The sequence below is a fragment of the Galendromus occidentalis genome, unplaced genomic scaffold (assembly GCF_000255335.2).
Source record: "Galendromus occidentalis unplaced genomic scaffold, Mocc_1.1 scf7180000077466, whole genome shotgun sequence".
Classification (NCBI taxonomy): domain Eukaryota; kingdom Metazoa; phylum Arthropoda; class Arachnida; order Mesostigmata; family Phytoseiidae; genus Galendromus; species Galendromus occidentalis.
Genome location: NW_003805454.1, coordinates 610,859 through 632,308, shown reverse-complemented (window position 1 = coordinate 632,308; position 21,450 = coordinate 610,859). Strand labels below are relative to the sequence as shown.

The 21,450-nt window shown below is 50.8% G+C and overlaps 5 protein-coding genes across 5 annotated transcripts; 3 read left to right on the top strand and 2 right to left on the bottom strand.

Moving 5' to 3' along the window:
* Window positions 1–762: 762 nt before the first annotated feature.
* On the bottom strand, window positions 763–2,003 carry LOC100904908 (methyltransferase-like protein 9). Its single transcript, XM_003744410.2, has one exon. It carries the CDS (start codon window positions 1,975–1,977, stop codon window positions 976–978), a length of 1,002 nt encoding a protein of 333 aa, XP_003744458.1. The 5' UTR covers window positions 1,978–2,003; the 3' UTR covers window positions 763–975.
* A 635-nt stretch (window positions 2,004–2,638) lies between these two features.
* LOC100904766 (peptidyl-prolyl cis-trans isomerase) lies at window positions 2,639–4,871 on the bottom strand. The gene is made up of 3 exons (XM_003744409.2): window positions 4,472–4,871; window positions 3,186–3,478; window positions 2,639–2,935 (listed from the first exon to the last, which is right to left on the bottom strand). Exons 1-3 carry the CDS (start codon window positions 4,727–4,729, stop codon window positions 2,803–2,805), a joined length of 684 nt encoding a protein of 227 aa, XP_003744457.1. The 5' UTR covers window positions 4,730–4,871; the 3' UTR covers window positions 2,639–2,802.
* A 3,053-nt stretch (window positions 4,872–7,924) lies between these two features.
* Window positions 7,925–8,849, top strand: LOC100909223 (trace amine-associated receptor 1). The gene has a single exon (XM_003744439.2). The coding sequence runs from the start codon at window positions 8,004–8,006 to the stop codon at window positions 8,847–8,849; it is 846 nt and encodes a 281-aa protein (XP_003744487.2). The 5' UTR covers window positions 7,925–8,003.
* Window positions 8,850–11,970: 3,121 nt separating this feature from the next.
* On the top strand, window positions 11,971–14,281 carry LOC100909082 (microtubule-associated serine/threonine-protein kinase 2). Its single transcript, XM_018639956.1, has 7 exons — window positions 11,971–12,114; window positions 12,306–12,629; window positions 12,817–13,044; window positions 13,164–13,375; window positions 13,535–13,656; window positions 13,775–13,986; window positions 14,075–14,281. Exons 1-7 carry the CDS (start codon window positions 11,971–11,973, stop codon window positions 14,279–14,281), a joined length of 1,449 nt encoding a protein of 482 aa, XP_018495472.1.
* Window positions 14,282–15,797: 1,516 nt separating this feature from the next.
* Window positions 15,798–18,130, top strand: LOC100904473 (17-beta-hydroxysteroid dehydrogenase type 6). Its single transcript, XM_003744408.1, has 7 exons — window positions 15,798–16,110; window positions 16,454–16,512; window positions 16,607–16,760; window positions 16,844–17,026; window positions 17,242–17,374; window positions 17,512–17,677; window positions 17,814–18,130. The coding sequence occupies exons 1-7, from the start codon at window positions 15,855–15,857 to the stop codon at window positions 18,000–18,002; spliced, it is 1,140 nt and encodes a 379-aa protein (XP_003744456.1). The 5' UTR covers window positions 15,798–15,854; the 3' UTR covers window positions 18,003–18,130.
* The last annotated feature ends 3,320 nt before the right edge of the window (window positions 18,131–21,450 follow it).

The window sequence follows — 21,450 nt, the reverse complement described above, 5'->3', positions numbered from 1 at the left end:
GGGTTCGCTTGACGGCGGCACCAATTTTTTTTCGTTGAGGATTTGCGTGAAGATAACGGTGAAGGTTCGCGAAAGAGTTCCAGTATGGTGTTGCTCTGATCACACCGGGCATATAGGCTCCCTTTGTTCGGCCTCGGCAGCCTTCCTCTGTCGGTTACAACGCGAATCCTCAGCGGCCACGTCTACCCTGGAAACATTCGCCACCGCTGTGAGAGAAACGGGAACCTATGGTTCACGAGCAGCGTGAATCGCTCGATTTGGAGGAAGCTAAAACGAGGGGACCTTGGTGGTCGACCGCAAAGCCTTGATGCGATTTTTCCATCTCGGTTTCCATGGGACTCTATTTACTCGCGCGATGGACGAGAGCAGGTAGTCGGTCCGATTAAAATCACTCCTTGGAACTCGATGTTGATCATGATCAAATTACTGTGAGATTATGGAATCATTTCCAGACGAAGACTTGAACAATCGAAACGGAACCTATGTTGACGGTCCGAATCATGAAGCAGATGCCGCATCCTTGAAATCGCACCGTATACATTCCCAGGGAGGGCGGAGCAGCCATTGATGAAGCGTATGTAAAGGAATTCCACCAGCCCAGTATCGCATCACTGGAATGCAAGTTCACTTCGTCTCAAAGTTCGAAATATGCTCTCGGTATCATTCTCCTCTAGCCGTCCATCGGATATCTGCGTCGCAATATGGCGTTGAGGAGCTCCGTGAGCGTCTCAATCGAAAACGCGCATCATACCGGTATGAACTGGACTTTATTCTTGAATTCAGCCTCAGAATTAAGTACATCTTAAATTTTCTTTGGCTTTCTCGCACAATAAATACACTTTGAAATATGCATGAGACGCTCCTTCGACTGACATCATCATCATCATTCTGTACACGACAAATTTGAATCGGCTCATTGGAAAGTGCACAACACAATAAGTTTGGATTTTGACACATAGTTTCGAGACATCATGTCTAAGCCTCATCGATCATGGCGCTCTCGTGTTGTAGCAGAAGGACGATATCATGCATCCAATAATACGGTTGATGCAGATCGCCTTCACACAGGTAAGGAAGCCGCGTCCACGATTTGAGCTTGTATCCGAGAGGCTCTAAAACGCATTCGACGAGCGAATCGACTTGTTCCTCCGTTGTTCTGCCACGCACTCCGATAATTTCAGAAGGAGCAAATGTTGGCGCATTATTTTCCACATACTGGTTGAGAGGCAATACCAGTGCTATTAGAACGAATCCGTTCTTGGCTAGTTTCTTGGGAATCTGTTTCAAGAGAGAGATCGGCGCGTCGCACCTGTCAAGCAGGTTGAGAGCCGAAATCATCGAATACTTCTGAGGATCGTCTTCGGAGTCCCACTGGCCGACATCTTTCAGCTGATAGCCCCGGCTCACGAGCACCTTGCGCATCACGGACGAAACTTCCGTTACGAAGACTTCCCCAAAAAACCGGCTGAAGCGAGCGGTGACATTACCGTCTCCGGCCCCGAGATCCAATAGCGAGTCGCTGCGGTGGTCTTCTTTCCATCCGGTCAGTCTCAGGAATTGGCTCTCGGAGAAGACGAACATCGATCCGCGGTTCAGCCATCCGTTCAGGGAAGTTTTTGAGGCTTTCCATCCGGCCACGAAAGTCACGAGAGCGTGCCACAGCTGAGTTCCGATCCAGGAGCTTTTTTCTGAGCTCTGATCAACGAACTTTTGAGTGTCGACATCCCATTTCATCTGAATGAATTTCGACCGTACGTCTTCGCTAAGTATCGCATCCAAATTCAAGCGATACCATTCGTCCCGATCGATTTCCTCAAACTCCCGTTCTTTCATCAATCGCTCGTAGACGGCTCTGGCGATCGGTGTATGGATGTAGGGTCGAACCTGCTTCTCGGTTCCCATTAGCACGAATGCACAAGCAATGAAGACGACAATGACGGAGGACAGAACACTCACGAGACGGTCATGAAGTTTCATACAATCAGAAACGTTGCTCGATGACCGGCAACAGTGGCAGTGGCAGGAACGGAGCGATGTTTGTCAATACAGTCGGCTCGAGCAGACAGCAGACCTACACGGTTGTTGCCGGGTGCTGGTGGAACACTGACTGAGTGAGCTATAGTCTGGGCTCCTCGCGCCATCGGAAAAACCCAATCGAGTTCCCCTTTCTCCACAGTGAGTGCGTTGAGCCTTTCTGTGGTAGTACCTGAGGTTTGCGCGCGCGCACCTCTTCAAGCCAAGTCTCGTCTCCCGTTGCAGTATCAGCACTTCTGCTTCCCTGTATGCAGTGATTGGATTTGCCTTCGTGCTCCCTACGCGTCCCGGTTCCGATTCCTTTGCCTTTCCCCACTGGCATACGTCGACTCCCTTAGCGAACAGCAAGCGATCGTCTTGCCGGAGATTTCTTTTCGTGACTCCCGAAAGCCCCCCTTAGGCAGGACGCCTCGACGGCATTCTATTCCTTTAGAGCTCCGAAGATTGTGATTCGCTCCTGGTCGATCAAGGATGCGCTCCGCATGGGACTGCATGGCGTATCGTTGAGAATCGGGTAAACTCTGCCGGCTTATCGGCCTGACCGAAAGCGTGGCGAGAGCACGGCGGCCTAGCGAGCACCGCGGAAGAAAATTGAATTCGGGTGGTGTGTAAAAAGGAGTAATTTATTCCCAGGCTCTCGCGTCTTTTCTCATCGTTCACAGCGATGCAAATTCACGGATTTCTTTCAGGATTCGGATAATTCGGTCACACCATGAGCCAAACAGAGCGAAGATTCATAGAGTTATTAAACGTCCCCTCTCAAATCATTTACAACTGTCCACAGTCAGCGATGGTGATACGTTTCTTCGTGGCACCAGATTGGGTTCCGAAACTCTCCATCTGCTTGACGACATCCATACCTTCCACGACAGAGCCGAAAACGACGTGCTTTCCGTCCAACCTGCAAGCAAAAGGAGCAATCGTCAAACCCCCCGTGTCTCTCGTGCTTTAGTCTCCCAGATCCCATACGCGGAAGTGTGCCTTAGTCGATGCGGGAGAATGTTGAGAGAAGTTTCTCCAGATCAATCACGAAAGTTTGCCAGACGATTCTTGTGCATCAATATTCAGGGAAGTGACCAGTTGAGACTGCCACCCACCCACTCGTGACGGGTGAAAGAACGAGCCACGACTTGCTGATTGAAATGTCTTACCAGGCGGTCTTGACGGTGCACAGGAAGAACTGTGACCCGTTGGTGTGGGGTCCGGCGTTAGCCATCGAGAGGATTCCGGGCCCGGTGTGCTTCAGGTTGAAGTTCTCATCCTCGAACTTGGCGCCATAGATTGATTCACCTCCAGTTCCGTTCCCTCGGGTGAAATCACCTCCTTGGCACATGAAGTTCGGGATGATACGGTGGAAAACGGATCCCTTGTATCCCTTGCCCTTCTCTCCGGTGCACAGGGCGCGGAAGTTCTCAGCGGTTCTCGGGACGACGTCGGCGCGGAGCTGTAACCAATGGCAACATCAATCAATCGGCTGATAAGGATCTGTTGTTCTCTACTTCCGCAATACGAAATTCGCTCGATGAACCCGGCGGGCGAACCGCACAAGGCCCGACCAGCGATGAGCTCTGTCTCTCGACAAAAGCAGCGCCTCCACCGAACACTGCGAAAGAGCCCTGCGGCTCCGCGGCGAAGTGCCACACTGTTAAAGAGATCAACCAAGCCAAGAGCTCAGTTCATGAGAACTAAACAGATCCGAGCAAAACTCCCTAGATGAGAACCAGACGGAAATCGAGCGTAAGATTCTCGTCCGCCTCGCCTGTCGCTGTCTGGACTAGACCAAGTCTCTTCAAGTATGAGTGAAACCGATCGGGTTGATGATACAACGCTCGTGATCATAAGCCGTCGATAAGGGCTCTCAACACAGGAATATGCCAAACAACTTCGATCCCCTCTCGATGGATCGGCATTATCACAGAGCATTTGCGCGTGACTATGCCCAGTTCGTCAGGGGAAGACCGCATTCGACCATGTAGTCGATAGGGGACGGTCCCATCCCACGAGGGAGTGAGTCCCGTGTAGGAATCTCCCGAGAGAAGAACCCCTCGAATACCCCGGAGTGAGCTGGAAAAGGTTCCGGAGCCCCCGGGAGAAGCCGGGGCGATCCTTGTCACGCCCGTCGTCCGCGGTAATTGGGACTCTGGGCGCCATCCGATGGATGCTTCTCGAAGCCGTTCAATGTTTAGGCCTAGCACCGGCAACGCCGTTCCTCGGCGGCTCGTTGAAGACATAGGATTGGAGACACAATCCACGATGCTCCGACACGATACGATAGCCATACGTGTTTATCAGACACGACTTATCGCGGACACGCACGAGTGAAATGAGTTTTGTCGAGTGTTCCAATGGCGCACTCCGTGACAGCGCGACCGGCGTGCTCGAACCGCCCTGGTTTCTCACGCCTAGTAGTGAATTAGTTTCCAATGCGAGAACTTACCTCCATAATGATGCGACCGAGAGGCTGGTCGTCGGCCTTGATATCCATGAATACTTTCGGGTTCGTCATTTTTGCCGAAGTTTTCGTAGCCGAGGTTGCTAGACCAGCTCGTTGCAGAACTCGAAGACTGAATGAGACCGGCGTGCTGTTCGTGTAACCGGCTCGTTGCAGCAGCGGCTGCGGCGAATTTAGGCGGCAGCACCCTCGCGCAGGAAGCGCCATGGCGCCCTGGACGAGCTGCCTCGTGATCGCTGCCATGCCGGACCTCCAGGAACTGCGTTGACTTCCAGAAAGGGAGTTGAGACAACGACGCAACCTCAGCTGAGATTCGAACTTGTGAGCTGGGAACCACGCGGTGATCGCGCACCTTTTTGGAGGTCACTGAATTCGGGTCTTCTGAGGGAGCGCGGAGAGCCGTGATCTGCATCTATAGACAGATTCGGAAGGGGCGCGCGAAGCGACCCCTGTGGCGCATCGTCAAAGCTCGACGCCGGGCGGAATTTTCCGATGGACGTGTTCCATGCTAGAGCGTGCGAGAGGATATTGATAGGAGCTAAGCTGAAGCTCCGGCGGCGCGGCTTGTGTCACGGGCGGTGCGGCAACAGGCTGTCGTCTGGCGGACTGCGGCCGAGCCGACTGCCGCGCCGGTTCGCTTAGAGATGGAGAGCAGCGTGTTATGACGGCGACTGCCACGTTGCACATCGTAGCGTGGCGGCTCCCATCGGACGCTAGGAATCTGCCGGATTGGCAAACCTCAGAGGCCTATCCACCGCGTGACAGTCGCCAATGTTCGGAGAGGGCCACCTCGATCCAGCGCTTTGAGAGAATATAACCGGGGAAGAAATTTCCGGAAGATACAATGATCGTTCGATGCGGAGACGGAATTCGACCCATTGAAGTCTCCTCGCCTCGGAGGGGGAATTCAACTACTTTGATGTGAGGAAAATTCCGTCACTGATAGAGCAGGAGAAAGTTCACCGCGGACCGGCCTCAGAAGTCACGCAGATGAATTGCCTCTGAGACGTCATAGGTCACAGCCCAGGGGAATGATTCTGTCGCAGACAGTTGAGATAACTTGACCGCTCCCATCATGTCCCACCTCCGATCGTGATCGGGCTCCACCTTCCGATATCCGCGAAAGTCTCCCCTCTGAGCCAGTGAAAGCTTTATCACTTGAAGCTCAATGGTGACAGAAACTCTGTGGAGGGCAGTCTCGATCGATGTAATAGACGGTGAATGACATCTGACAATGGATGAACTTCTCTTCAGTGACGGGTTTTCCACGTCGGACTCACCCAGAAATCGCAATGTGTTCAGCCGAAAACAGCTCGTACCTAACCGCCAGCTGCGTGCAATCCTGCTCCGCGGAGGTGATATCCGAAGCGCGAATGCGCGAAGAGACACATGCTGTTGGAAGAGAGTGATCGTTCCAAACGGTAGCATCATCATGGTCGTTGCTGAGGCACGGAGGGAGAAATCTGAAATCTGTCCGGTGCCATGAAGAATGCTCGTTATGGACAGCAGTGGAAATGTGACGGCAAGTATCGTATCCGCGTTGAGCAATCTTATGACGAGACGAGCTGTGGTCCCTGACTCGATGCGGGCCTAATCAAAGTCGCGTCAGATTCCCCTCAAAAGAGATGCGTACTCCTGATGATTTCGTACTCCCCGAGCGTACTCCTGATGATTTCGGATTCTGAGGATCCTCGAGCCAGAGTTCTATCCCGACTGCAAGACAGTGGATCCGTGTCGTCGGCTGAGGTTTCTCAGTTTCACCCGAGCCTGCGAAGTTTCCGATCCCTAGAATTGATCGACAATTGTGCAAACCTACTGCGACTCCGTCGCACGCCTCTCACACGCGAGAGTTTTTTGAGGAAATGAGCTCTCCTTTCCAGCCAAACAAACATCCTCATTCTTACGCCTGAATGGAGGACTAGAGACTAAATGGCATTCAACTGAATAGGGCTGGAATCACGGCGGCGAAGCACAACAATCGATCTCTCAGAAGTTTGTCGAGGGAACCTCGGAATCGCGCGGGAACTCTGACGCGGTTCTTTCGGAGTAGGACTCGGATTTTTCCCGCAGAACCCTCGTGAACAGGCGGCAGGACCCCGAGAGAGAGGAATCTTACCAGAGACGTCTTGGTAGGCAGTAGGGAAGGAAATGCAGCTAGTGAACGGCATGTTTCGAAAACTGAATGAAAACTCGCGCGGCGATTCCATCAATTGAGTCTTCTATGGAACAGGAAATCATTTGCCTATTCGATGATCACGCAGAGAATCGTTTGCCGGAGCCACAGACCATCGACGTCGGCGATATTGTTTTCGGTCGGATCCGCCTCCATGATTGTCAGAAACTCCCGGGAAAAACCCTGGGTTCGGAAGCTTCCCTCCGAATGAGGAGCCGCTCAAGATATTCGGAAAATAGCGTCATTCGCACGTTTGACTTTGGGTACTCAAGTAGCACCAGACGAGAGACCGTGACTGATGGCCGGTCTTTGTCGAATTCGAGAACCGCGCACGCAGGGCCTGAAAATGACGAAGATACGATCCATCCGACGAGAGATGGAAGGAGACATCGGCGGCTCGGTATCGGAATTTCCGCATGGTCGGACGTTGACGTCAGTGGAGAGAATGCGAACTCTACGCCTCGATGACAGGAATCACTCTGTGTATCTATGCGAGGTCTCATGAGGAGAATGCCGAGCTGACCCGCAAGATCTCAGGCCGAACGGCCCATGGATCATTTCATCTTTTTTCCGCGGATGCCGAAAAATTCCCCTGTATTCGGAGGCGAGAGCCGAGCTCGCGGAAACAACAGAGAGGCTCTTCGTTCTGATTCTTGACGTTCCTTCTTTCCAGGCTCCTCTTTCCTAAGCTAATGCTCCGGAACCAGTTGGCAAGCGCGCGAAGACGATCGGAGCCTCGAACCATTCGCGCTGGTCTTCGATAGCCGGTCTCAGTCAGCTCACATTGTACCGGTCGTTTGTCTCCAGCGTCCTGTGATGTGGCTAGACACCAGTTGAGCTGGAAGGGTCATTCTCACTATAGGTGATTCAATCCTACTCGACATGAACCAAACATTGTCTCCATCCTCAAACGTGTCTGGGATGGTAATCGCATCTCTACAAATCTTGAACATTTCTTTGGATCTCATCAACCACACTGAAGTGTATCTCCCATTGGAAGATGTGACATACGCGGATAACAGTTCCACCCTCCTCATAAACTTGACCGAAAGTTTGCCGAAAGTGTACCCGCCCCTGTCTCCAAAATCCACCGAGTGGTACAACAGAACGCTCCATCTTTGGAATAAGGGTGACGTGAATATTACATGCGCCAAATTCTTCGTTATCGTGGACAAGATACCGGAGGACATAGAGTTCGTCCGATGGCTGATATACGCGATCTTGTTCCCCGTCGTCGCTGTGATCGGCTCGATCGGTAATTTCATTAACCTGTTGGTGCTACGTCGCTTCAAGCATCGAACTTACGTTTATCTGTACTGGCTAGCAGTTTCTGACCTGCTCACCATGTTCTTGGATTTCCTCGTCCCATGGAGGGTGCTTAAGGCACCGGTGGTCCACGACTGGGCTTACCTGTTCTGCAATGTAACACCCGCCACCTCGGGGTGGCTGGTTGCAACAAGCAGCTACATTGTACTGGTGATCACCGTAGAACGTTTCTACGCCGTCTGTTTCCCAATGCAGAGCCGAACAAATAGCGAGGGCTTCAACCCCACACTCGTTTCCGCTATCTGTCTCATTCTGGGGTTCATAACCTTCTACCCGTCCAGGTACATTCTGATGACCCAGACCGTGGGTCTACAGACCGAAAGTGACTTCACCCCGATATGCTACGTTTGTAAATACGTGAAGGTCGATGGCTTCCTGTACGTTTATTATAAGATACGAGGAACCCTCACGAGGACCTTACCGACGATCATTGTCGCCTTTCTCAACACGTGCACCGTCATAAGTCTGAGACGGCACCAGCACAACAGGAGCTCGACCTTGAACCAACAACCTGGAGCTCAAGAACAGGCTGAAGATCGCATCAAACTCATCATCATGTCGATCACGACAATCTTCGTGCTCTGCTACACGCCGACCTGCATTAAGGACATATTCGCCCCACCGAACGGGGCATCGTCGCTCTGGTACGAAACGTTCCGTCTGGGAGCGTTGTTGCTTCTTCACGTGAACACGGCGTGCAATTTCTACGTGTACTGCATGTGTTCTCCAGCCATTCGCCAAGAGCTCCGGAAAGTTTTTTTTTCCGAGCTCTTCAAAAGCTCTCGTTGTTCTCTTAAGAGCACGGGCACCTACGGGACTGCCTCGACTTCGAGAGGCTCGGTCGGATCTCTTCCGAAACAATGAAACGGGTTCCGGGATTGAGAATGTCGGGACGGGAATATTCTCGTGCGAAGATGTATGAAGCGTTCCGCTCAGATTGTCGGTGTAAACGTCGCCTCTTCAATGCCAAAACGAGATCCATCCGAATCTCACACTCGATATGAGCGACGACAGTCCGCGCTGCCGAAGACTCGCAAGATAAGCCGCAACGAGATCAGCGCCTGAGTCAGCGCCGGCATCGGCTTTCGCTTATCAGGAGCGCAGAGCGTGGCGGGGAATTCTGTGGCAGAAAACGTTGATCCAGACCAGATCGTCTTGAATTTGGAGTCTTATCTCCTGTCGGATTCTAACAAGCCCCCATCGACCACGTTCGGCGTCGGGATTCGCCGGCATCTGGAATGAGCGATTCTCGATCAGTGCTGTGGTCGGCTGACCGGCATTTCTGAGGACTGGAACGGTAAAACACTCGAAGAAAAGAGCGCCGTTTAGTCGTAGTAATGCTGGACGAAACGTTATCGCTGCATCATGACACGCGCGAATAACTTCGGTCGAATAGCACGTAATCTCGACGTAACCTGCTTCAGTAACGATGCGTGCGAAGAAGCTTTCCATGGAAATTCAAGTCCATAGTGTCCTTGAGTGGATCACCATCCTGTTTTCCTCCGAATATTGTCTCCTGGACGGATTGACGACGCCGACGTCCATAGGCTCTCGACGAACAACAAATGCTGTGTTTCGTTCATCGTCCAGCAGTGTTGAGCGAGCTCTGTGGGTCGGCGCGAGATCAACGAGATGAGGATCATCCCGCGAGACTCGGAACATTCGATACCGTAGTCCATCATTCGGAGTCAAGGCTCCAATGGAGACGATGAGAAAGGGCGTGAGACTCGAATCAATCTCGGCGTGCCGGAGTCGTCTCTCAAATTCACTGTTATGTGAAACATGTGATGAATGGGTTAGCTTGTCAATAAAATCGGATAGTCCAGGGAGAGGTCATCCTCTAGTGCCCGCAGAGTGACTCCATAAAGGATTCCTGTATGTGCTGTGTCATTCTGCTCCAATCTTTGGGTGTATTTGAACGACATTTTCTGATCCTTTGAAGATTTTCGTCCCTCTGGAGAACGCTATTGACGTCTCCGACAGTTGTGTTCGACAGGGTTTTTCCCTTTTCGGTTTAACGGATTTATTCACATCATCGAGTTGGCACGCCTCTCGCGGCATGAATTTCCTTTTTCAGAAAAACCGAATAATCGAACAGGCGAATGAACCCGGGGAGAATCCAATGTCTGACATGAACGAGCGGCCCTCAGAATATTTCTCACGCTTTCATGAGTCATGCTCGTGCCGAGAGTAATTCCTGTGGATATCTCGCATGACAGAAGGTGCCGAAACAGCCCTTGGGATGCCCACGGCTCCTCCGAGTAGATTCTGTCGAGGCACGCTTTACGTATAATGAGAATGGGCGATTCATTACGTATTCGAATAGGATCGCCATCGTACTGAAAGGGATGGTCTCGATACGAATGGAGCGACCGCTCGTTTTTCCCCAAGAACCACCATCGCCAATGTTCCGCTTGTCATTCGACAAATGTCGGTGTGTTTTGAAATAGCACCCGACGTCGCGTTGCGAAAGAGCCCATTGAGTCTATAAAGCGTTCGACGACTTCAGAACTTTCCACAGCGCCAGTGGTCCGATACCGTGTTGATTCGCCCGAGGGTCCGGCAATATTGAGGAAGCTCGAGCTCTTCGAATTTCGAGAGTTCCCTATCGGCGATGGCATCGGAAACGTACTTGTACGGCCAAGGTATGATACGACCGAAGAAACTTCCATTCCAGTCTTGTTCCCCAGAAGTCGATTCCCTGACGTTGCCGCCGGATCTGCCGAACGCCAGCTGGTGTATCCAGGAAGGAAGATTCAGATCGAGCACGTGAGTGATTCGCTCATGATGTGTTTTTTTGCCCTCTCGCTGTAGCGACTCCATAAAGAGAAGGTTCCAGGCTGGAACTTCCAGCCGTGTCCGAGCTAATCTACTTTCGATGGAGGCGATTTTCAGCGAACGTCGAAGAGGTAATTTCTTTCTGGGATCCATGCTTTTACGAATCGCAGAGCTCATTCATCCCTGCATGATTCGTATTCCCTGGTTGTTGCTCGGAAGATGAGGTCATGCTGGCAACAATAGTCTCATCCTCCGCAGATGTAAAGCATGACCTTTTACGATTCGTTAATACCAATCCTCCGTGACGAAGATTTCCATTATTTAAAACGGCACAGGTCAAGGTGGCACGGTTGTATCCACCATCACCTAGGGGAGGATCTCCCAGCTCGATGGTACCGATCATTATGAGTTATGAGTCATGTGCGAAGAATGTGTGTCGAGAGCGTGAGATGGAGACCACGTTCCGAGGGTTCCGCAGGGACGAAATGGATGGAAACAAAGCGCCAGCAAGATACGTAATTCTGCTTACGGAGGCCATCAGGGGTCCTGTTCGTACATTGAGCCGATGTACCATCTTCGGTCACCCCTAACAAGCGATGAACGAGATCCCCGCTGAGGAGTCCTTCGCGGCCCTTTTGAAGGCATCGCACCACGTGGATGCGCACATAAGTCCCCCATTGCATGGAGGGACTTCGTCAAGCCAAATCCGAGCCCTGATGAGTGATCGATAACGAAGCCCCCGAGAAAATGTTAGATACTCCTTCGAATGAGGGTGAACTGGTCGCACTCGGAGAGCGTCGGCGATCTCCTATTCTCGCGTGCTAAGTGAGGTTATCGAGATCTGAACGGCAGGAATGGATGCTCGTGTGAAACCTGGGCCTCCAGAGCTACGAGGGAAGGTTTTGATGTTGAAACAAGCGATGAAAGACGCCATTCGAGGGCTCGCTTTATCGCATCCGAGGTGAATTTTGCGCGGGATCTCCCTCGACGGAGATCCCATTCAGAAGAATCAAATGCGGAGGCAGATTCGGATGAGTTGACCCTCGAGTACACGTTATTCGAATTGCTCTGAAAATACATGCACCGGAACTGATTGTTTCGATCGTGAATCCTCAGGCTTTTACAAGGAGCGAATCTCCTCCTCGCGGATTATGTACGGGGGCATGACTCCCCAGAATATCATTGGACTCCGAGGCAATGGTTCGTGATGGAGCAGTCGATCCTGACGGCACTCGAAATCAAGCGCCGCTTAGTCAAGAGACGCTTGACATTCTTTGATATAAGAGAAGATATAGCGAACCTCACCTCATTGTACGACCACGTCAGCGCATTGGAGAAAGCGGCGCAGATAGTAATTGATGCATATCGTAAATATACATATATAAGAATCGCGACCCATTCGATTCTTGGGCGATGGGAATACGAATAATTATTTTGATTGTCCTCCAGACACTTTGAAATTTTTCGATCTGTAATGGCTACCTATCCATTGAAGCGAGGATCAGCGTTCAGCCGCTAATTACTAATGATCTAATTCCTTAGTTGCTACGCAGCCAGATCCGGAGGCTCATCCATATAGTCGCTGATCTGGCGGCTCAACTGGAAGAGAGGACGAACGTGCAGCAGACTAATTGGATTGCCGTTTTGGATTGCTTTGACGATAGTGACTCCAGTTCTGTGACCAACAATTCAGAGAGTATCTCCTGGGCTGAGGAATTTCTCGAAAAAATTGAAACACAATTCGTCATCGGCGCTGGTGGCTTCGGATCATGCACTAAAGTTCTCTTCGGGGGAAAACTACCGATGGCGTTCAAGATTGTTTCCCGCCAACGAATATCTAGACTCAAACAAGCGGCAGGGGACAAGGCGAGTTCTTGTATCGTTTAAGTCCACTCAAATTCAACTCCCGGAAATTCCATCGCGCGAGCGCCTGGCAATCGCGTGCCGATGTGTACTATTCTCGGAAAACCTATTCATTGAAGTAACACAGCATCCGGTGGAAGGGGCTGTTGTGGAAACTAGGACGAGGCCATAAAGAAGATACGAACCGCAGGTTTTCGCGAGCATGACACAGTCGAGATATCTGTGTCGTTATTACGCGTGCATTGCCGTCGAAGACTACTACTTGTCGATGCAAGAGTACATTAGAGGGATCGATCTGCAAAAGTGCGTCAAGAGTCAATCGGCACTGCCGGTCAATGTGTGCCGCGTGGTCCTCGCCCAGCTCGGCCATGCTTTGCGCTATCTTCAGTTGAAAGGTTTCATTCATCGAGACATAAAGGTTTCTGCCTCGTTAAAATCCAAATCTCAGTCAAATTCAATGGTAATTTCCTATCTCCCATGTAGAGACTTCGAGTACGATCGATGATCCTTCTGAAAATGCGATTACGTTTCCCGCAGCCGTCGAATATCATGATAATGCAAGGTTGTAGAATAAAACTCATAGACTACGATACCGCGAAGATATGCACTGGAAAATACGAGAGAGGACCACTGAAAAGTTACATAAGGAAAACGTTTACGGAGTTCTGTGATTGTGAGTCGGCCGGGACACTCATGTATCTTGCACCGGAAATCATTAAGCGCGCTTGCTACGGTAGAGCTAGCGATTGGTAAATCAATACAGGAATTCTCGTATTCTATTTTGATTCGAGTCGGTTCCGGCGGTATCCGCTGGCTCCTCGAATTTGGCTGGTCGTCTCAACTGAAGTTTACAGGTGGTCTGTCGGGGTGACATTACACTACCTAGCATCGGGTCGCCCGCCCTTCAGGTGCAGCGACGATGGCATTCTGCGAGACCTAATCGTCGAATCGGATCTGGATGGGGATCGCGTCTCCGGTGATGCTGATTTGAATTCTCTTTCCCGGCGTTTGATGTGTAAAGACGTTTACAGTGAGATTCTGCCCCCAAATGACACCTGATGGCTGTGTCCGGGGAAGCTCAGGTCTTTGTCGGTATTCTTCGAATATACGACAAAACTCCTGAATTCGAGGATGTTCGCCAATTTCAGAACGGATCACTGTTGCGCGCTTCAGTGAATTCCAGGAGCACCCTTTCTTCAAAACTATCGATTGGACGAGAATCGAGAAAGGCAAGGAGCCGCTGGAGAGTTTCGCGCTCCTGAATACCATGTTGGATCGGAGGAGCAACGGCAGATGGTCCCCCAAGAGGGAAGTTCTGGTTATAAAAGCTAGGCGTCGCAAAAGAATCGTAGACGTCAACGTAGCTCGGGTAGAGTTCTGCGTATATACATATACCTCAGAAACATCATGAGATTGACACGTCCGGTTACTCATTTGTTCGAATGCAGAGTCAGACAGTCACAAACGAGGCTCTATTCACGTATCTTTCGGAAGCCTTGCGGGAAATGATGGGACGCTCGGCTTTGACGGACGAGTCAATATCGGAGGGGGACCTCAGCGAGCCGACTGACGTCTTCTACAGCGAGGTTCAGAAACCGTCGCTGACAATAGTGGATTATCGTTTCAAGAGTAAGAGTCCGGCGCCTCCCTACTGACTGCGCTCATAATGATATGATTGACGAGTGTCTCATTTCTAGAGTACCTGCGGAATTCGTAGCTGTGGTGATACGCTGTGGGACTGTATTGTGGTTGGGAATAAGTGCTCATAAAACTTGAATAATACAATAATACTGCCTATGGAATACATAGACATTAGAATCAATGATGTTTGAAGCCAAAAACTCCATCCCGCTTGAGCCTTACCTCCCTTAGCCTCTATAAGGTCGCTTGGTAGGCTCGACGCAGCACTACTTCCTGATGATGAGTGATGAGCCATCGGCGAACTCCTGTTGGCCTACAGGTGGGAGCCAGCTTCCCGGTGTGAATCTGCAGTCAGATGTGTACTTCGAGAAAGAGCAGGCCATTCTTATCGGTGGTGCCCGCGGACTCCCGATCAGAAAACGAATGGTGCCGTTTCACGAGAAGAGCGCGATTCAACGAACGAGTTTGAAAGGGAAGGGGAGGAAACGCCCCCATCGTGAATCAACGAGCTTCTGTCACGTTCGTCAATAACCATAGGCAAACCCAGCGGAGAGACTCCCAAAGATCACTGACTAAAAGCCACAGAGTCTTGAGTACACGTAAGAGCTCTCCGTTCGGAACGCGAAGTCTTGACTGCCTTCTGAGATGAGGAATACCTTGATTCTGCTTATGACGGGAGGGAAATGTCATCCCGGCCATACGGGCCACACGTCGACGGATCGCCACGGCGGATACTGGCTGCTCGTAGCCGTTGCATGCCATGTATACATGTGTATATGTGCAAACACGTGCATACATAGATATGTTTGTGACGCCATTGATCTCTGGGAATCATTGGACTAGTTCACCCAGACGTTTCCGGGAACAGGTGTGAGCCCGCAGAATTCCATCAAGAGGGGAGGTGATCGAGCAAAACTTCGGAACGTGCCCGAGGATAGCGAGGGGATTCTTGCGGCTCTTCCGTAGACCGTAGACTTCGTGGCAAAAGATGAGAATAAGAGGAGACTCGTGATTGCAGTCGAGCTACCAGCGCCAAGCTTCCGGAATGGGAGGGCTTAATGGGAAGTGTCGGTTATCTCCCCACCTCGATTATATCACTCTGTGTCGCGACTCTTTCATCCTCATCGAGAAGTTTTCGTTTTTCTGAACATGCGTACGTTTGCAAACTCAACGAACGGGAGTTTACTTTCTGGAACCCATATTGAGTACGTTGGTGCTGCCGGTGGAGCTTGAGGACGTCTCTCCAAAAATCGCCGATTATAGATGTCGGAGCTTCCGCAGCAGCAGCAGCAGCTCCAATTGAATTTCGAGCTCCGCGGAAGTAGCCGCGGCGGGAATACTGGAACTTCAGATCACCAGTTCCATCCGGGTCTTATCTTCCGCTGCCACAGCAAAACAAGGGCGATTAATCCAGCAAGCTGTGAATTATCCGCAAATCTCGGACCTGAGCTCATCTTTTAATCCACCGACCCCTCACCTCGCGGTAATCCCCCTGACGTTTTTGCCTTGCGGAGTGGAACCATCGACTTACAGGAGCGCGGTGACCGAGAAGGATATCCGACGCTGACATTCGTCAATTGTGGAATAATGGTTCTGGATTCGTGGTACCGTCCCTCCGGCATCAGCTCCGGCTGGCTGAACCTGAATCATATGCTCCTCCTATCCTTCGTAATTTTCAAACTCATCCACTTGTCCCGAAATTGGCTCCCGATTTGGGACGTCTCATCGTACGCATTCGTGCTTGCGTTCTCCTGCTGGTTCGGTTTCGTCACCTATCGATGGCTCAAGAGGCACCCTCTTGCTTCCACCATCGCTAGCTACAAAAAAGCTGTTCTGATATCAGGTGAGATGCTCTATTGGGATCGGAGGGAATTTCTCCATAAAATAGAATCCGCTGTTTCTCGGACGCTTCAAGAAGAGTGTATTTTGCTCAGTCTACTCCTTGCTCGGAGCTCGGGGACTCGGAGGATATCCTGAGAGTGTGGGAGGTACGCTTCGGTATGGCCGGAGAGCGTTGCCAAGCCGGTCACGGGGGAAACTAAGCGTCGGCGTGTGGGGCTTCCGGTGCATTGATAAGAGAAGGCCGAGGAGAATTCGGCTGAGCATTGATGAAAATGAGTGATCGCTACTTCCCAGTGGATTCCTGTTGTATAAAATTGAAGAGTTTCACTTTCGACTTTCCGCAGGATGCGACAGTGACCTCGGAAACATCTTGGCCCGCAGATTAGCCCACAGAGGATTCCGAGTGAGCTCACTTCTTGAAAGTTTCCTGATCGGGCCAAGAGCTATATTATGGACAGTTGGAGCAAAACTCGAGAAATCTGAGGCACTAATTCCAGGTCCTCGCGGGTTGTTCCGATCCTGAGTCTCCACAAGCAATGAAGCTGCAGTCGATTTCGAGGGTCGATGTTTTAAGCCTAGATGTCACGAATCAGAACAGTCTCGACGATACTTTCCGACTCGTTGAGATGAAGCTCGAGGAATCTGAGAACGGTTAGCTCACCATAAGATGCGTCCGGAGGCGGAATCTCCCATGGTCGAAATACGAAATACGACTCGGGACTCCACATTGGCAGATCTCTGGGCTGTTGTCGCCCTCGAAAACCTGATGGAAATCGGAGAAATGGAGTGGCTTCCTGTGGACAAAATGCAACGGATGTTGAATGTTAACGTGATGGGATCGGTGCGAATGGTGAAAACCTTCCTGCGACTCTTGAGGAAGAGCAGAGGGCGAGTGGTTATATCCTCCAGTGCTTTCGGTGAGTCGCGATTCTTCCATCTGCCCGTGAACTTTTAATCGTCGCTGACGGGGGAGCTACTGCAGATCATGAGAAGCTTCATCGCATGACTTATAAGCGGGGTAGTGCAGAGAGGGGTCCGGAATTACGTTCATGTCCAGTAAAAATGCTGGAATGACAATCCTGCCAGATGCATTGGGTTCCCAGAAGGATTTTTCATCGTGTTTCCTCCGCAGGAGATGCGCCCTTCCCCGGGCTAGTGGGCTATTCCGTGAGTCAAGCCGCTGTGTCGAGTTTGGGCCGAGGATTGAAAAGGGAGTTAGCACAGTGGGACATTGACGTTTCGGTCGTCCAGCCTTCTCTCTACGAGTTAGTCTCGTCCTTTTCGCGGTTTTGGCTTTCCGCGTATACAGAAAAACGAAAGTGAAACAATGGAAGTCGAGTGAAAACAAGCTTCGCCTCTGGCGAAAGAGAATCCAATGACTATCGAGTTATCATCGTTGCAGTACTGGCTTGTCACGCATCGCAGAGAGGAAGACTTCTTTCATGAGAGAGGACCTACTTGAACTCCCTGAACAGCTACGCGGGGATTATGGTCATGATTATTTCATCGGCTTTTGGAACGCGATGAACCGATTCGTTACGGACAATGCTAATCCACGCTGCGAAGAGGTTATTACATTCTATTGCCATAAATGATGTAAGGCTCCGTGGAAGGAATATCTCGTTCTCGATTCGTGGCTGTTGAGAAGGTCGGGTTCGGGCAGAACAAAAGCTCGGAATCGTCGAATGCACTTTCCCTTTCCAGGCAGTCTCAGAACTTGTGCGAGCAATTACCACCGTATGGCCCGAAACCCTTTACAGAGCTGGCAGCTGGCGGCAGGTGCTCTTCCACAACTTACTCGACTACCTACCCTTGGAACTTGCAGATTTTAGCATGGAGTTGCTGATCAAAAATCAGATCGAACCCGAAGCGGTCGTGGCACCCGCCAATTGACCAGTGAATTCGAGGATTTGGTCGCGCGAGGTAAGTCGCGTCAATCTTATCCGATTCGATGATTGTAGCGCTGAGAATGCTTCGGAACGTATCCTCCCAGTTCTCCCCGGGCCAGCTGTCAGGGGAGCCTCGGGGCCATCGAGAGCACGCGAATCATTAGAGAGAGATCGATTCAATCATGCAATGCACTGTGATTCTTTATATGACATCTCACGTGATCGAAACCCCTCTGGGTCAAAGCCCCCTAACCGGAGATATTATTCGCTTCACATACCGTAGGTCAGGAGAAAACTCCGAATTTTTGTGAACTCAGAAAAAACATAAACTCCGCGGGCTGATCCGGATGCTCAGAGCGAATCGCTCATCTCTGCAATGGATGCCGGCTAAGGTGGAAATACGGAGAAAATCTGAGAGAGTGTTCTCGCCGTTTCCAAATGTGGGAAGTGAAACAGGGCAAGGTTTCCAGAATACTGCACGGGGACCGAGCATCGAACCTGCTTCGGGCCTAAATACGCAGCGGTGGGATAGCGGCGGATCGCCGACTGAACATAGCTCTCGTTCGAGATGACCCTCCCTTCCCGTGGCTCCCCGAGAATCCGGAAAAGTAGGCTGAAGGGTAAATAAGATCCCGTCGGAAGCCATACTGACATGGATAACTCGATAGATAACGCTCATTGTTGTCCGTTTCTCGATCACAGAGTGTCACAACTCCCTCGCTGAGTGGAGTACGCAAGCAATAAATCGAATGCAAAAAAAACTCAGGGCTTACGAACAACCGGCATGGACAGGTTCAGGCATAATAACGATGACGAGCAAGTTTCAAAAGTGATTGGAGCAAAGAATCTCCAGGCTCGTTCTATCCTCGATTGCATAACATCCCACGGTCCTCCTAACTAGATTGATGTTATCATCGATGCCGAGCCCTCAGACGCAGCATCATATTTTTTCTCTCCGAATTCTATGGTATGAACCCGATCTAAGCGAAGCGCATGAATACAATATCACGTGTATCGGATGCCCTTGCTGAGTTGCTGTGCACTAGCAGCGATGATTCTAGCGAATTACAAAGACTGACCTAGAGACCAGCGGCTCTGGTTTGGATTTACAAATAAAGCTCTGTAGTGTGATTCACGGATCTCAATCGGCATCCAAAGTCGTCGGGAAACCTAGTTCAGGCGGCTGTTTTCGCTCTTTTTACTTTGTACCCAAGCGAAGAACTCGAGACAGCATCCCGCACGCAAGTCGGCGTGAAAATGATCGAACCGCCCGAAAGCACTCTTCCGGAGGGTTGAGGGACCAGAATATTATCCGAATTCCTCCGGTAGGAATCGTCTCCTGTGCCGAGTGCGAGAGCGAATGTTGATGTTAGGCTTTACTATGATATGGAGTCGCTCCTGTGGTCGGCGTGATATTAGCAGAAAATGCGGTCTGGGGTCGGCTCCAGAAGTCATTCGGTGGGTGAAATTCTAGTCGCAAGGCATTGTGAGTCACTCGGCACATGTGTCGCGCTATCCCTCTTCAATGACAGGATTCTCCCCCTTTTTGCGAACGGGTTTCCTTAGTCCAGCCATAGTTTGCTGAAACATCGCCGCATGATCGCTGTCCAAATCCGTTGAAAGTGTCAGAAACGCCACACAGTGTTGAAGTCCGTGAGGTATGCATTGAAACAGTCGGATTCATATTCGTTTGTGCCTCGGTTGAACGAAACAATGCATTATGAATGACTCTCATAAATCGCGCGGACTACCATCCTGCCCTGATCAGCCGCTACGGAGCGCCAATTGTCGGAGCGGTGGGTCAGTGTCACTATCCGCTCGAGTTTGTGTCTGAATTCGAGTCGCTTCTCCACGGAGGAATCGCTGAAACGCCCAATTGAAAAGAGAGCGAGGCCATTGGAGTTTTCCCTCGGCCTTCACCGTTGATTGGAATTCGATCTTGTTGCAGTTCTCCGGAAAGTCAAGCTCAGGATGAGACGCCTAGTCGGTAAGTTCCCGAGTGTTTCCCCGCAATATTTCCGTGAAATCTCCAGTGATCCCTCGAAATCACTTATACACTGTCCGAGTGCCAACTGGAGAACTGTACTCTCCTTGCAGTCCTGATACTCGTATTTTCCGAGTGGGATCGCGGCCTCGCAATTAATGATGTTCTCTCAGCCCAGGTCTCCCCCGACCTGGGTCAGAACTTCCGGTATCGTCGGAACTTGTTGAAGATGGATTCAAAGGCGAGCATCACAGGAGTCATGGCCCCGCCCGCATCACCTCGAGGACTCTGGTCGCGATTCAAATAGCTCAGCTCTAAGTCGTGAGCTTCAGTGATGTGGTGAACGATGAGAATGCGCGAAGTTGCAATGGCAATGCAGGGACAAAATTATACAGAATAAAAAATGACAATTGAATAAATAGCCTGAATGAAGAGAATAAAATCGATCTCGGAACGGTGATGAGCATATTTCCCCCAGTGATTCCATGGTCTTCCTCGTGGTATGAAGCCACAGTCCGCTACTCGACGGAACCAAAAATGAGGAACACATGTACATTCCAGTGATTAGGGAGGATATAATTCTGAGATCAGGGCATAAGGTACAGCCATATTATTCCCCATTAGTGTATGCCTCTCTACCTCTAGCTCACCAGCGATGTCGCGTTGGTGATTCAAGGGTTCATCCGTGAATTCATTTTTCGGAAGTCCTCTAGTCTTCGAAGCTGTACGATATCATCGGAAATACGTATGATATTTTGCGCTGGGTGGAGGAGAATTGCCTTGGAGCACTCGGATCAGTATTAACAGGTCTCAATCCTATCGGGCTACCCCCACGGCCCTATCGTCCTCACAATCTAGAGCGATGAATGTTCCGTAGTCAGTCTAACACTTAGACGCAGAGCAAGAAGTATATATAGCAACGGTAGAGGGTAACAATCTTTTCGCAAAAGTTTTCCAGAACAGGTGGCTCTCTGATGGGCTTCATCTAAACGCAACAACTCTCTATCTGGAGGCTATCTATCATGATCTCGCGAATGGCCAACCTTGTCTCGGACAGCTTTTTTCGTGCTTGCGATGAATTGGCTCTACTGCGAGCACCCGATCACTCTCTCTCGAGTGCCGAGGCTCCCTCAGCAGCTTTTTGCATTGGAAAACCCGGACCGTCGGATTCAGGGAGTTCCTTGAGCTGATCGAATCGGCGCGCGGATATTATCTCCAAAGCGATCACGCATCGAGAAACTATTACGAGTATAGATCACAAGGGCTGGCACCGCTTCCGTTGAGGTTCTGTTCGATTGGTACGTGAGTAATATTTTTTATTGTGAGCCGACGCGGTTAACAAGAGAAGTTAAGCTAATATTCATCCCTAAGAAAATACAGGATTCCAAGTCGACCGGGCAAGAACATCCACGTAGAGCTCATTAGTCGAGCACATGACACTCGATGACCGAAATACGATTTCGCTGAA